This window comes from Balaenoptera acutorostrata, chromosome 9, assembly GCF_949987535.1.
Source record: "Balaenoptera acutorostrata chromosome 9, mBalAcu1.1, whole genome shotgun sequence".
NCBI lineage: Eukaryota > Metazoa > Chordata > Mammalia > Artiodactyla > Balaenopteridae > Balaenoptera > Balaenoptera acutorostrata.
In genome coordinates, this window is record NC_080072.1 from 112,445,783 (window position 1) to 112,462,689 (window position 16,907).

Here is a 16,907-nt window from a genome sequence, read left to right on the forward strand (position 1 = left end):
CACACTTAAGAACTGCTGAGGTACAAGAAAGAACATTAAAAAATGAAACAGAATACAGAAAGCAATAAAGAAAATCAATGAAATCAAAGTAGGTTCCTTGAAAAATATCAACAAAATTAACAACATTTTCCTAGACTAAGAAAATAAGAGAGAAGAGTCAAATTGCTAAAATCAGGAATGAACGAGGGAACATTACTACTGACTTTACAGAAATAAGAAGGTTACACTACGAACACTACAAACAATTTTATGCTAACAAAGTAAGTAACCTAGATGAAATTTCTACAAAGATAAGAATTAGGGAAACTGACTCAAGAAGAAACAAAGACACACTTCCCCCCATACACAAAGGGCCAGGACCAGACAGCTTTACTGGAAAAGTCTGCCAAATGTTAACAAAATCGCCAATTAACAAAAATTAATACCAATGCTTCATAAACTCTTTCAAAAAACAGAATCTCTTCTGTTTCACTTTCCACCTCCCTCTGTGAAGCCAGTATTATCCTGAGAGCAAAACCAGACAAAACAGCTCAAGAGTACAACAGACCCAAATCCCTCCTGAATATAGACATAAAAGCCTCAGCAAAATATTAGCAAATTAAACCTAGCAAGATACAAAAAGGATTATACGCCATGCTTGGGATTTTTCTTTTTTTTTTTTTTTTAGAAAGTTTTTTTAAAAAATTAATTCATTTATTTATTTTTGGCTGTGTTGGGTCTTCGTTTCTGTGCAAGGGCTTTCTCTAGTTGAGGCAAGCGGGGGCCACTCTTCATTGCGGTGCGCGGGCCTCTCACTATCCACGGCTTCTCTTGTTGCGGAGCACGGGCTCCAGATGCGCAGGCTCAGTAGCTGTGGCTCACGGGCTTAGTTGCTCCGCGGTATGTGGGATCTTCCCAGACCAGGGCTCGAACCCGTGTCCCCTGCATTGGCAGGCAGATTCTCAACCACTGCGCCACCAGGGAAGCCCCATGCTTGGGATTTATCCCAGGACATGGGAAAATCACTCACTGTGATATATACCACCATAGAACAAAGGACAAAGGCCACGTGATCATCTCCATAGATGCAGAAAAAGTATTTGCAAAATCCTACACCTATTCACGATAAAAACACTCAACAAACTCAGAACAGAAGGAAACTCCTGCACACCGATAAAGGCCATCCTGAAAAAACTCACAGCTAACCACTCAATGGTGAAAGACGAAAAGCTTTCCCTCTAAGAACAGAAGAAAGGCAAGGACCTCTGCTTTCCCCACTTCTTTTCAACACCACTAGAGGTCCTAGCCGGGGAAAATAGGAAAGAAAAAGAAATAAAGGCATTCAGGCTGGATAAAACAAATAACTCTATTCACAGATGGCATGATCTGATATGTAGAAAATCCTAAGGAATCTCACACACACACACACACACACACACACACACACACACACAAAACCTTTTAAGGCTAGTAACAAATTTAACAGTGTCACAGGACACAAGATCAATCATCAAAAATCAGTTGTAAAACCTAGCAATAAACAATTCAAAAATGAAATTAAGAAAGCAATTTCATTTACAATAGTATCAGAATTCAGATTGCCTCTCATTTCTAATGTAGTTTTTCCCCTACTACATTATGCTAAGTCATAGTATAAGTGAAGGAGAAGCCCAGAAAAGGAAAGTGACTTTCTCAAGACCATACAGCTAGACAGAAACAGAATCTGAGAGTAGCTCCAGGTCTATCTACTACCTAGCCCAGGTGTGTTTCTTCCCTCCTGAATCACACTGACACTTTACCATCCCAGATTATTCTGGCTTCAATAAGTCACTGAAAGAGAACAGGCATCATTTGTGTTCAGAATCCTGTGCTGGGATCCATGGGAGAGAGCACCCTATAACCACGCCACACGATGTGTACGACCCATTAAAGAACGGTTCATACTGCTGGTGAAGAGAAATTATCTAAATTCTGAACTTTTTCAATGGAAGCTTGGGCTCACATTTCCCTACCATGTATTAAAAATGGATTCTGGAAAAAAAAAAAAAAAAATGGATTCTGGGATGGCTTAATCAGAGTCAAGATGCCAGGTGGAAAAAGTAATAAGGAATAAAAAACAGACACAAGGGTGAGTACCATAGTATTGTTTATCTTTTCCCCTCTTCCGTGATGACTTTTCTCCAAACACAAATTTAATTTCTATTGCACCTTTCCTAGTAACTGGTCCTTTCTGGCCAGCAAACCCAAGTGTTCAGAACAACGGACTTCACTAAGGAAATAAAATATTTGCTAACATTCTCTTAAGTGTGACAGAAATACTGGGTTTCAGTACACGACAAGTGAAATGTAGCTTATTCTTTATCTTAAAATGAAATACAGTATAGTGCAAAGACATTAATTAAAGATATAAAATAAAAATTAATCTACTTTTAAGGGAAAAAAGAGTTCCAATTCTTGAGGGTGAATTAGTTAGAAAAAAATTCCAAGGTTTTGAGGCTCTACTTACAGTTGTCTGAAATCCAACAGTTATTACTCATCTGATAGGGATAAAATCTGACGTACCCCTATATCCAGCTGTTTCACCACTGTTGTCTATATTGATCACCTCTGAGCCTCCAGAAGGGTTAAATGTCTGCCTCTGATAGGAAAAAGCTTAAAAATAAATTTTAAAAAGGCCCAGTCAGTACAGTAAAAACTTGTTATACCTTTAAGTAATATAAGCATGGCATATTCCACGTTTAAGTTACTACACACCATTACTGAAATGAATTTCAATTTCTTTGATGAAGAAAAAAAGTGCAGTATTAAAACAGGTAATATGGAGATAGAAAAAAACATGCAAATAGTCAGCAAGCCCTTTAATTAAAAGGACAATTATTCAATATCTGATAATATATTGACCCATTTCATTACCTGATGAATTTTTCAGTGAAGTGTCATGGTGGCTCTCTATTCCTGAAACTGCAGGAGCTAAAAGTAAGCCGGTAGATAAGAGAGAAAAGTCTTAGTATCAAAAACCATACATAAATATTTACAGAGGAATCAAAACCCAGATAATTAGGCCTGAAGACAAGACAGAGTCTAAATGCTGACAGTTCAGTGTTCTCCTTGGCTGTGCATTAAACTGGTCATCAGACCCGATACAGCCAATACCAACGACGCAAAGGAATAGTGAGAGCGGCCAACAACCTCAGCCTGAGGTCAAGAACACGTGAACTGCTTAAAAAGGCTCGTCCAAGAAGTCATTCGACAGTAAAACCTACTGAAAGGGTCTCCGAGGGTCCCAGTCTATCACAGCACACCTATCATCCCTGCCGCCGCAGCTTCTGGACCAGCAGGAGCCAGACCCGGTCTCGTGGTGCTCGGCACACTCACCGTTAGCCAGAAGTTCCAGGACGCTCTCTGACGCGGCTGTAGCAGAGGACTCCAGGCAGTGCGCAAAACTGGACAGTGCCTTGCTGCGCACAGTCGGGGCCTTGTCTACACAGCGGGCAAACATGATTTCCTGCACCAAGAACTTATGCTTCAGGAACTTCTGATGCTCCGGGGGCAGCATGCCGTCCACCTCTCGTTCAGGCAGTTCCAGCAGAGCCAAGGCAACATCAAGAGTGAACACCCGGTACGGGATCTGGTAAAGCAAAACCACACGCATCTCCGTCAGAGACAAAGAAAACTAATCTTCAGAAACAGATCTTCAGATCTGGCCGTCACTAGAAGGTTGCAGAGCCAGGAGCCACGATTTCAGGCAGATGTAGCTCCTACCTTGGCATTTCGTGAATATCCATAAAGCCAGGCCACGAAAGAAGCATATTCCGCACAAGGAAGCTTGCTGAGCAGCTGGACCAGGGACTGAGCTGCACAGGTCCGGTACTCGGATTTATCGACCACCTGAAACACAGACCCTGAGAAGCTGCCCAGCCAGTACCCACAGCAGGACGACGGAGACGCATGTGGTAGTGCGATCGATGATCGCTGAGTGCGCCTGGCTCCGCGACAGTGCCGAGCGTTTACATGTTACAGAAATGACTAACCAGTTCTAGGTCTCAGACCCCTTGGGAAACTAGCCTATAAGAAACCTGTAAGCCCACTCCTCAGAGCCTAATTTCAGAGAATTTACGGACCCCTAGGGTCCATAGAGTTCAGGTAAAGAATCATCTGTCCAAACTGTTATAAAAATTTATGAGACAATAGTAGAAATGCAAACACTGACCGGATACTGGACAATATTAAGGAATTACTGTGAATTTTTTAGGTGTGTTAATATTTTGTGGTTATGTTTTTAACGAGTTCCTATCCTTTAGAGAGAGACATGAAATATTTATGTCTGAAAGGATATGATGAAATCTGCTTCAGAAGAAAAATCCAGTGTGCATATGTGCTGGAGGAGTTACAGCTTATACAAAATCACTGAAGACAGTGTTCGTCACACTACTCTATTTCTATTTGAAGTTTTCCAAAATAAAAAGTTGTTTTCCCCCGAAAACCACACTAGAGGGGAACACCTAGTGAATATACTAAATAAAACAACGTTCAGTAATGATGTAGACTCATTTCCAAGAACACACGCGCACGTTTACCTTCATGTGTGTTTATACACCCTCATTAAAGCAAACAGTACCTTGACACAGATGTGCTGGAGTAAGACACGAAGGACTGGAAACATACTTTCTTTTAGCTCATCCACAAGTGAGCTACAAAAGGAAAGAAACACAGCCACGGTTTGTAATACACCTATAGTGACAATAAAGTAGCAATTTTCCTTGAATCTGTTCTCAAAAACAGAAAAATTTCTACCTTTTTGAAAGCCTAACTGTTAAAAACCACCCACCCCTGTACTGCAGGCACTGCGAGTGCCTGGAGCCTGAAGATGAAGTGTCGCAGCAGAGCACCCACCACCACGGCCCGGGCGCTCTCCCAGCTGCTGCGAGCAGCCAGCCAGCCAGCGAGGGGCAGGGGTGCCGTCCTCACAGGGCCCTTGGACTGCCTACGACGTTTCAGATTAAGGCTGAAATACATCCTTTTGCGGTAGAGGATAGATGGAGACACAGTGCCACCCGGTGGTAGCCCAGTGAAATGCATTTCTAACAGTACCTCTCCAAACTGTAACCCCAATAGAAATTATTATAATGCCCAGATTGGGTCCTGAGGAGTGGGGTTCCAAGCAGTGTTTTCCAGAACTTGAGGTGCAGCAAAATGGTGGTAGAAGCTTGTTTAAAAATTCAGACTTAGGGCTCATCTTTGTGACCTCTATTCACGAAATCTCAGATGAAGCGCAGAAATAAGCGACCCGGCGTGGAATCTGAGGAGCTGAATAAAATGGTGGCCTGAGCAGAGACTCTTAAGCAAGTAACGTTGAAGTCAACATGGAGAAGAAATGAGACAAAGCAGGGAATGAGACAACACTTAAGGGCCTATTGAAACAGTTCAGCCGTGTGGACGAAAGGCTCTTGGTGCTCCAGCCAGGCATCAGGGCCGTGCCTCTGAGGTGGGAGAGCCAACTTCAGAACACTGGTCCACAAGAGACCTCCCAGCTCCACGTAATACCAAACGGCAAAAATCTCCCAGAGATCTCCATCTCAACATCAAGACCCAGCTTCACTCAACGACCAGCAAGCTACAGTGCTGGACATCCTATGCCAAACAACTAGCTAGACAGGAACACAACCCCATCCATTGGCAGAGAGGCTGCCTAAAATCATAATAAGGCCACAGACACCACAAAATACACCACCAGACGTGGACGTGCCCACCAGAAAGACAAGATCTAGCCTCATCCACCAGAACTCAGGCACTAGTTCCCTCCACCAGGAAGCCTACACAACCCACTGAACCAACCTTAGCCGCTGGGGACAGATACCAAAAACAACGGGAACTACGAACCTGCAGCCTGTGAAAAGGAGACCCCAAACACAGTAAGATAGGCAAAATGAGACGACAGAAAAACACACAGCAGATGAAGGAGCAGGCTCAAAACACACTGGACTTAACAAATGAAGAGGAAATAGGTAGTCTACCTGAAAAAGAATTCAGAATAATGATAGTAAGGATGATCCAAAATCTTGGAAATAGAATAGACAAAATGCAAGAAACATTTAACAAGGATGTAGAAGAACTAAAGAGGAACCAAGCAATGATGAAAAACACAATAAATGAAATTAAAAATACTCTAGATGGGATCAATAGTAGAATAACTGAGGCAGAAGAAAGGATAAGTGACCTGGAAGATAAAATGGTGGAAATAACTACTACAGAGCAGGATAAAGAAAAAAGAATGAAAAGAACTGAGGACAGTCTCAGGGACCTCTGGGACAACATTAAACCTGCCAACATTCGAATTATAGGGGTACCAGAAGAAGAAGAGAAAAAGAAAGGGACTGAGAAAATTTTTGAAGAGATTATAGTTGAAAACTTCCCAAATATGGGAAAGGAAATAGTTAATCAAGTCCTGGAAGCACAGAGAGTCCCATACAGGATAAACCCAAGGAGGAACACGCCAAGACACATATTAATCAAACTGTCAAAAATTAAATATAAGGAAAACATATTAAAGGCAGCAAGGGAAAAAAAACAAATAACACACAAGGGAATCCCCATAAGGTTAACATCTGATCTCTCAGCAGAAACTCTGCAAGCCAGAAGGGAGTGGCAGGATATACTTAAAGTCATGAAGGAGAAAAACCTACAACCAAGATTACTCTACCCAGCAAGGATCTCATTCAGATTCGATGGAGAAATTAAAACCTTTACAGACAAGCAAAAGCTGAGAGAGTTCAGCACCACCAAACCAGCTTTACAACAAATGCTAAAGGAACTTCTCTAGGCAAGAAACACAAGAGAAGGAAAACACCTACAATAACAAACCCAATACATTTAAGAAAATGGGAATAGGAACATACATATCGATAATTACCTTGAATGTAAATGGATTAAATGCTCCCACCAAAAGACACAGGCTGGCTGAATGGATACAAAAACAAGACCCATACATATGCTGTCTACAAGAGACCCACTTCAGACCTAGGGACACATACAGACTGAAAGTGAGGGGATGGAAAAAGATATTCCATGCAAATGGAAATCAAAAGAAAGCTGGAGTAGCAATTCTCATATCAGACAAAATAGACTTTAAAATAAAGACTATTACAAGAGACAAAGAAGGACACTATATAATGATCAAGGGATCGATCCAAGAGGAAGGTATAACAATTGTAAATATTTATGCACCCAACATAGGAGCACCTCAATACATAAGGCAAATACTAACAGCCACGAAAGGGGAAATTGACAGCAACACAATCATAGTAGGGGACTTTAACACCCCACTTTCACCAATGGACAGATCATCCAAAATGAAAATAAATAAGGAAACACAAGCTTTAAATGATACATTAAACAATATGGACTTAATTGATATTTATAGGACATTCCACCCAAAAACAACAGAATACACATTTTTCTCAAGTGCTCATGGAACATTCTCCAGGATAGATCATATCTTGGGTCACAAATCAAGCCTTGGTAAATTTAAGAAAATTGAAATCGTATCAAGTATCTTTTCCGACCACAACGCTATGAGACTAGATATCAATTACAGGAAAAGATCTGTAAAAAATACAAACACATGGAGGCTACACAATACATTACTTAATAACGAAGTGATTACTGAAGAAATCAAAGGGGAAATCAAAAAATACCTAGAAACAAATGACAATGGAGACACGACGACCCAAAACCTATGGGACACAGCAAAAGCAGTGCTAAGAGGGAAGTTTATAGCAATACAAGCCTACCTCAAGAAACAGGCAACATCTCGAATAAACAACCTAACCTTGCACCTAAAGCAATTAGAGAAAGAAGAACAAAAAAACCCCAAAGCCAGCAGAAGGAAAGAAATTATAAAGATCAGGTCAGAAATAAATGAAAAAGAAATGAAGGAAACAATAGCAAAAATCAATGAAACTAAAAGCTGGTTCTTTGAGAAGATAAACAAAATTGATAAACCATTAGCCAGACTCATCAAGAGAAAAAGGGAGAAGACTCAGATCAATAGAATTAGAAATGAAAAAGGAGAAGTAACCACTGACACTGCAGAAATACAAAAGATCATGAGAGATTACTACAAGCAACTCTATGCCAATAAAATGGACAACCTGGAAGAAATGGACAGATTCTTAGAAATGCACAAACTGCCGAGACTGAACCAGGAAGAAATAGAAAATATGAACAGACCAATCACAAGCACTGAAATTGAAACTGTGATTAAAAACCTTCCAACAAACAAAAGCCCAGGACCAGATGGCTTCACAGGCGAATTCTATCAAACATTTAGAGAAGAGCTAACACCTATCCTTCTCAAACTCTTCCAAAATATTGCAGAGGGAGGAACACTCCCAAACTCATTCTACGAGGCCACCATCACCCTGATACCAAAACCAGACAAAGATGTCACAAAGAAAGAAAACTACAGGCCAATATCACTGATGAACATAGATGCAAAAATCCTCAACAAAATACTAGCAAACAGAATCCAACAGCACATTAAAAGGATCATACACCATGATCAAGTGGGGTTTATCCCAGGAATGCAAGGATTCTTCAATATACGCAAATCAATCAATGTGATACACCATATTAACAAATTGAAGGAGAAAAACCATATGATCATCTCAATAGATGCAGAGAAAGCTTTTGACAAAATTCAACACCCATTTATGATAAAAGCCCTGCAGAAAGTAGGCATAGAGGGAACTTTCCTCAACATAATAAAGGCCATATATGACAAACCCACAGCCAACATTGTCCTCAATGGTGAAAAACTGAAACCATTTCCACTAAGATCAGGAACAAGACAAGGTTGCCCACTCTCACCACTATTATTCAACATAGTTCTGGAAGTCCTAGCCACAGCAATCAGAGAAGACAAAGAAATAAAAGGAATCCAAATCGGAAAAGAAGAAGTAAAGCTGTCACTATTTGCAGATGACATGATACTATACATAGAGAATCCTAAAGATGCTACCAGAAAACTCCTAGAGCTAATCAATGAATTTGGTAAAGTAGCAGGATACAAAATTAATGCACAGAAATCTCTTGCATTTCTATACACTAATGACGAAAAATCTGAAAGTGAAATTAAGAAAACACTCCCATTTACCATTGCAACAAAAAGAATAAAATATCTAGGAATAAACCTACCTAAGGAGACAAAAGACCTGTATGCAGAAAATTATAAGACACTGATGAAAGAAATTAAAGATGATACAAATAGATGGAGAGATATACCATGTTCCTGGATTGGAAGAATCAACATTGTGAAAATGTCTCTACTACCCAAAGCAATCTACAGATTCAATGCAATCCCTATCAAACTACCACTGGCATTTTTCACAGAACTAGAACAAAAAATTTCACAATTTGTATGGAAACACAAAAGACCCCGAATAGCCAAAGCAATCTTGAGAACGAAAAATGGAGCTGGGGGAATCAGGCTCCCTGACTTCAGACTATATTACAAAGCTTCAGTAATCAAGACAGTTTGGTATTGGCACAAAAACAGAAATATAGATCAATGGAACAGGATAGAAAGCCCAGAGATAAACCCACACACATATGGTCAACTTATCTTTGATAAAGGAGGCAAGCATATACAGTGGAGAAAAGACAGCCTCTTCAATAAGTGGTGCTGGGAAAATTGGACAGGAACCTGTAAAAGTATGAAATTAGAACACTCCCTGACACCATGCACAAAAATAAACTCAAAATGGATTAAAGACCTAAGTGTAAGGGCAGACACTATCAAACTCTTAGAGGAAAACATAGGCAGAACACTCTATGACATACATCACAGCAAGATTCTTTCTGACCCAGCTCCCAGAGAAATGGAAATAAGAACACAAATAAACAAATGGGACCTAATGAAACTGAAAAGCTTTTGCACAGCAAAGGAAACCATAAACAAGACCAAAAGACAACCCTCAGAATGGGAGAAAATATTTGCAAATGAAGCAACTGACAAAGGATTAATCTCCAAGATTTACAAGCAGCTCATGCAGCTCAATAACAAAAAAACAAACAACCCAATCCAAAAATGGGCAGAAGATCTAAATAGACATTTCTCCAAAGAAGATATACAGATGGCCTACAGACACATGAAAGAATGCTCAACATCATTAATCATTAGAGAAATGCAAATCAAAACTACAATGAGATATCATCTCACACCGGTCAGAATGGCCATCATCAAAAAATCTAGAAACAATAAATGCTGGAGAGGGTGTGGAGGAAAGGGAACACTCTTGCACTGTTGGTGGGAATGTAAATTGATACAGCCACTATGGAGAACAGTATGGAGGTTCCTTAAAAAACTACAAATAGAACTACCATACGACCCAGCAATCCCACTACTGGGCATATACCCTGAGAAAACCATAGGTCAAAAAGAGTCATATACCAAAATGTTCATTGCAGCTCTATTTACAATAGCCAGGACATGGAAGCAACCTAAATGTCCATCGACAGATGAATGGATAAAGAAGATGTGGCACATATATACAATGGAATATTACTCAGCCATAAAAAGAAATGAAATGGAGGTATTTGTAATGAGGTGGATGGAGTTAGAGTCTGTCATACAGAGTGAAGTAAGTCAGAAAGAGAAAAACAAATACAGTATGCTAACACATATATATGGAATCTAAGGGAAAAAAAAAAAAAAGGCCATGAAGAACCTAGTGGCAAGACGGGAATAAAGACACAGACCTACTAGAGAATGGACTTGAGGATATGGGGAGGGGGTGGGGTGAGATGTGACAGGGTAAGAGAGTGTCATGGGCATATATACACTACCAAATGTAAAATAGATAGCTAGTGGGAAGCAGCCGCATAGCACAGGGAGATCAGCTCGGTGCTTTGTGACCACCTAGAGGGGTGGGATGGGGAGGGTGGGAGGGAGGGAGATGCAAGAGGGAAGAGAAATGGGAACATATTGTATATGTATAACAGATTCACTTTGTTATAAAGCAGATGCTAACACACTATTGTAAGGCAATTATACTTCAATAAAGATGTTTGAAAAAAAAAAAAAATTTAAACACTATAATGCCCAGATTGGACCCATTTTCAGTGTTAAGTTTCCTTGTACCATTATAGGAATATTACTGCAATCGGTGACATCATGAACTCATGGAAGAACTAAAATGAGTGTTTCTACTTAAAACATCTTAGTTACTTAATGTTTAAAAAAGTCCGTAACGAGACACTCGCTCAAGGATCAGACAGCAGCCTGCACCTGGATTCCAGCATCCACACCCCATGGCTGCACCCACAGCATGCACCGCGGCTGCTTCCAGGTATGTACACACTCTCACATACACACCTTCCCCTTCGTCCCACCACCTCCATGCTGCTGCCGAGTAGCCAGTAACAGAAAGAAAAGCTGAGGACACAGCAAACATGTCTTCCCCAGTAAAGGCCAGACACAGGACTTCACAGGTGAAGCTAAGAGACTCTTGAGGGGAGAATTAGTCTATCAATTATTGCTAAGGAAGTTAAAAAAAAAAAAAAAAAGTGGCAAGGAACAAAAAGAAGGAGACTAAGAGGAGAGAGAAAAAGCAAAGGCGGAGGCAGACTTGGAGCGGCTAATACTAAGGCCGCTGCCAGAACTCAGAGCTGACTTCACGGGCTTGTCCACAAACTGCAGACCCCTCATCCCCGCAACACCCCAGACCACACAAACCAGATGAGCTACCAAGTGCTTTACTTTGAACCCTGAACCACAAACAGCCCAGACACTTGTTAGTTGCTAAAGGTGTCAGAAATCCTGGTTAGTACAGGCTCCAGAAGACTGGGAGAGCGACAGACAGTAAAGATCCGAGCTGTGTTTCACCTGACAAACTGGACTGCCTGGTTTTTACCACTGATGGCCGGAGAAGTGATGGCAAGGGGGGCGTGATGGGAGCCTTTGCCCACTTCTAACATTAATATTACATAGAGCATTCGATGGAAAACACATCTGATAACCTGGAAGAGAAAAGAAAATTCAATTTAAGGCATGACAGAGAATCCCAGGGCCTTGGAGACCGTGATGCAGACCACAGTGAACCACTTCAAGGACCTGAAGTTAACTGAGGCTGATACAGGTTTTGGTTCAACACTAAGGATGCACTTCCCGGCCGATGACCAGGTATCAATACATGCGCAACGCAGCAGTGTGAAAGTGCTGCCTACGGATAATGATAGGAACTCCAGCTGGCTTCTCTGCTCGCCCTCTCACACTCCAGCCCAGAAATTAGGGACTATAGAGAATTAGTTGTAACTTACGAAGGGCAAAGGATGCTACTGATTACCCCTTACAGAAAAGAGGAAAGTGATGATTCTTTACACCTGTATTACACCTGAAGCTTACAGAGCACCTTCCAATATACCATCACACATCATTTACTCAGCTACTTAATTCATTCATCCAGTAGATAAAACAATTTACTGGAAACCAAATATGTGGCAGGTATTGCATTAAGCACGTCCATGTGTTACTAGATCTGACCACACTTTCTCTGAAACCTCTCAACTCCACGAGGTCGGCAAGGCTTTTCCATTTTGTTCTTAATACTTTTACTATTATCTCTACTTTATACATAATAAAAGACTCCCAAGCTGAGTTGTCCGAAGTCAAGTAATTAAAGGTCAGGCCACAACCAATGTCGCCCAACATCAGGGCAACACTTTCACAATGAAAAACACCATGTCCTTAGAGACACTGTTGCCTGAAAGGATAATTTCCCAACCTCCTTATCTTCTAAAATGTTAAAAAGGGCACAGGAATTAAGTTTTACTGTGAATGCTATCACATCCATATTTCAAACAGAGAAGTGACAAAGACATAATAAATTAACGAAACATGGGACGCTTTCTAAACAGCAGGCATTGTGCAGAGGCATTCTTCCCTGTAATCCTCCTGAGAAATCCACGAGGAAGGGAAGCCTTTCACCCTCTTTGTCCAGATGAGGAAACTGAGGCCTCACAGGAGGACACACAGGCAGTGAGGGGGGAGGCCCAAGTCTGGACAAAGTGCAGAGCCCCGAGTGCCCAGGGCCTTCTCATTCACACATCGTTCCCCTGGAAACTAGGTGTATCGTAGGCACCAAAGGCACAAGACCTTGGTCCGTCACGTTTTTTGCAAACTCCTGTTTCATTAACAACATCCAGGTTTAGTAACACCCTACTGCTTAAAAAGCTGTTAACTCCAGTGTCTAGAGCTGCGGGGCTTCGAAGGTCACTGGGGGCAAATCTATATATGAATGCTAACCAGGAGCGTGTTTGCACAATCATCCACTAAAACACAAACACTAACAGAAATACAGGGGCACACAGGAACTGCTGAGGGAAACTGGGAAGTCTGTGACTGTCTACTCTTCTCAGAAGAGTTTGGTAAATACTTCTGTAAAACTAATGCTCAGTAGCTTATCTTTTCCTCTACCCAGGTCACACTGGAACCATTCTTTATGCCTTAACCCAACAAGAACTCCCTGTGGCCACCAGGTCCTTGGATATAAGCCTGGAATGAACAGTGGGCACCACGTAGTGACGGGGATGATTTTCATTATACAAACGTCCTCAAGTCATGACAATGACCTAGTGAGTTCACACGGCATCACATCGAATGCTTCCAGCGTTTTCCATCCCACGACCCACATGCTTTCACTTCAACCAGTAACTCAGTGGGGTCCTGTCTCCTTTACCTTATCTCCTTCTCTGTGAATTGGGGAGCACAGCAAATACAATCCATGATAGGCCAGTTCTGGTATGTATTTTGCTTGGTTAAGGTTTCTAAAAAAAAAAAAAAAAAAAAAAAAAGCAAAAGATTAGTTAATGGATGTGATTTCACTTGGAATAGCTCCTAACCCTATAAGCTATATTTAAATGAATAAATTCTACCTGTGTGCCAATTAGGGTAAAATGGCAGTAAGGCTTCTGATGGAGCAAAACTCATTGTACCATAATTAAACGTTAGCACTGGAAGATTTAATGGCTCACCTGGCTTGTGTAACATGAAATTCATGTAGAACTGGTTCGAAATTAGTCAATGCAACGAAGACCTGGAAAACAGAGACCAAGAAAAGGCCTGGTTTTTCCCACTCTTTAAGTATTAGCCCTTGTCCTCGCTCTTTGAACTTGCCCAAGGTTCCTGGAATTCTCACTTACCTCTACACAATTCTGTATACACTGTGGCTTTTCTTTCAGGGAAAACTTGGGCAGAAGCCTTAAAAAATTCTTCAAGACGTGAAAGATGGCATTTCGAATTTGACAAAGGTCTCGGGAAGAAAAAAAAATATTCTCTTCATCCTCTTCTTCAATCACTTCATCCATCTAGATTATGAAGAAATGTACAGCTGACTGTGTAGTACTGCCTAATAGTTTGTCCCATGGTTTCCATGTACCCAGTCAAGGGCAGTGAAACTCCAGGTGGGCGCTGGGTCGCTGACCAGGCACCTCGACTGCTCGGGGTCTCCACCGCTGCAGCCGCTAGCCGCTGGACCAGATGGAAGCTACCACAGTTTCCAGTTCCATACTTTCACGTCAGTGAGATCTCTTGGGTTTCTTAGAAGTTCTGGTGTCAATGAACCTCTACCACCCTACCCAGTCACACAAAAATTAGGAATTAACGTTATTCTATTATGTTCTATGGGCGAGAGTCCTCAGGATACTTCGACCACCGTCTCTAATGACAATAAGATAATGTGGCAAACACACTTGTTGGCCTGTGGTGAGCACACCTGGGAACAAGGTGGGAGAGAGATGATGGGGAGGCTGGGAAGATGGTGAGGGGAACGTATGCTCAGCGGTACACGAGGCGACCGCAAGTCCTACGGGAAGGATGGCGGACAGCACGCTAGGGCTTTGGTATAATCGTGACCCCTGAAACTCTACCTTAATATAAATTCTTAAATAAATCAGATATGCTTCATGACTCCACTCCCTCTTACCTCCATCTCCTCTTTCCTGGGGGGCCTTCCTCTCTTCCTACTCTCCCTTGGGTTGGCCTGAGAATTCTTCGGTTGTTCTTTCTTTCTTTTCTGATTCAAGCTGGATTCCTGAGGCCAGCTCTTCTTTAGAATCTGAATACATTTGTCAAACATCACTGGGTGGAAAACTTGGTTGGCTATACTGCCTATTCGTAAAGAATAAAGAGTAAGCAGGGTAGGTTTAAATTGTCTTGAAATAAGTCTGTAACAACAACGAAAAATTAAAAAGCAAAACCAGACTTTTCCTTAACTTTGAATAACAGTGAACCTTTAGCAAAAAAGTTCCATTCAACTTCAGCCCTAGGCAGTGAGCAACAGGCCTCATCATAAATAAATAATGAGATTTCCACAGCTGGCCGTAGCAGAGTAACTGGTTTTACACTTTTCTTCCTGCCATAAACAACTATACAACTGGATAGAAATTTATAAAGTGACCATCTAAGACCCAGAGCAAGAGGTAGCCTAGCCACACAACCCCTGAGAAAAGGGAAACCAGTGAGATAAACCCTAAAATTGACCCGATTCTGTGTCTGGAGGCAATGTCTGGACAACAGCAGAAAAACGGTGACCCCAAGCACATTCTGATGGACTTACTACGTCAGGAATACAAGGATCAGTGTCAGGAAGGCCGGGTAGCTGGAATGCACGGAGCAGAGCACTGGAAACGAGGAAGCCACATGGAGACAGTGCTGAGAGGTCTGCACAGGGTTGACCTTAGCTAGGACGCGTGGGGCGAAATCCATGACGGTGGGCAAAGAAAACCTCCAAGCAGGTGGGAGATGGACAGTTTTCGGAACGCACACAGGGGAGAGATACGTCGGAGCCCCAGCCAGCCACAGTGACCTGGAACATTCACGACACACTCGGAGAGAAACACACCTTAACAGCAGGGCTAAACTAACTCCAGAGTAAAGGCTACTTTACAGCTGCCCCAACAAAGCTTTCAAACAAGCCTCAAAAAGACCAAGTTAATGCACCAATAGCTGCCTATCAAAACATACTTAAAGGAAAACAACAAAATCAAGACACTCAAAAACTTCACATTCAAAATGTCCAGCATCCAATAAAAATGTACTGGGCATCCAGAGAGAGGAAAACGTGCCCTGTGGTGAGAAGGGAATCGTCACTAGAAACAGTCCAAGAAATGACAGAGCAAGCAGAGAAGAACCTTAGGGCAGATATTATAAATAAGCTCAAGAATTAAACAGTAGCAAACAAAGCAAGAAATGAAAATATTTTAAAGAATCAAATGGAACTTCTGGATCTGAAAAAGAAAACTTCACTGGATGATCTCAACAGTTGATGAGATGCTACAGGAACAAAGGCAGGTGAACTTTAAGAAACAGAAGCACAGAAACAAAAAAAAGTTAATAAAGGCCCTGGGACCCATGGGAGGATATCAAGCAATCTAACATACGAGTAATTGGAATCCCATAAAAAAGAGAGGGAAGAAAATACCTGAAGGAATAATAACTGGAAAATTTCCAAATTTGTTAAAAACTACAAATTCACAGACCCAAGAAGCTCAATGAACCAAACTATGATAAACACCAAGGAAATCACACCAAAGGGTAGATAATCTAATCAAATCGGAACTAATAATAATCTAATCAAATCAAAACAAACTAATAGAGAAAATCTTCAAGGTAACCACGCCAAAAAAAAGACACAAACCTACAGAACAGCAATGATAAGAGTCACGCAGACTTCTCATCAGGAGTGAAGTAAACCAGAAGACAATGCAATAACACCCAAAAAGCACTGAAAGAAAAAAATCTGTCAACCTATAATTCTATACTCAGCAAAAACATTCTTGAAGGTGAAAGATACTTTCATGGAATCAAAATCCAAGACGGTGGACGGCTAACAGATGCACAGCATGAGAAGAGTCAAAGAGAGTTCTTCAGG

At 41.4% G+C, this 16,907-nt stretch overlaps 1 protein-coding gene across 4 annotated transcripts in view; it reads right to left on the reverse strand.

Moving 5' to 3' along the window:
* The window catches only part of NCAPD3 (non-SMC condensin II complex subunit D3), a 66,743-nt gene that overhangs the window by 41,764 nt on the left and 8,072 nt on the right, over positions 1-16,907 (reverse strand). For all 4 annotated transcript variants that reach the window (XM_007183326.2, XM_057552516.1, XM_057552517.1 and 1 more), the window contains exons 4-13: positions 14,961-15,145; positions 14,179-14,343; positions 14,011-14,072; positions 13,716-13,803; positions 11,864-11,997; positions 4,598-4,670; positions 3,742-3,867; positions 3,355-3,607; positions 2,893-2,949; positions 2,542-2,631 (exon numbers count right to left, since the gene is read on the reverse strand). In XM_007183326.2, coding sequence (XP_007183388.2) covers positions 2,542-2,631; positions 2,893-2,949; positions 3,355-3,607; positions 3,742-3,867; positions 4,598-4,670; positions 11,864-11,997; positions 13,716-13,803; positions 14,011-14,072; positions 14,179-14,343; positions 14,961-15,145 — 1,233 coding nt within the window. The remainder of the gene's footprint in view (positions 1-2,541; positions 2,632-2,892; positions 2,950-3,354; positions 3,608-3,741; positions 3,868-4,597; positions 4,671-11,863; positions 11,998-13,715; positions 13,804-14,010; positions 14,073-14,178; positions 14,344-14,960; positions 15,146-16,907) is intronic.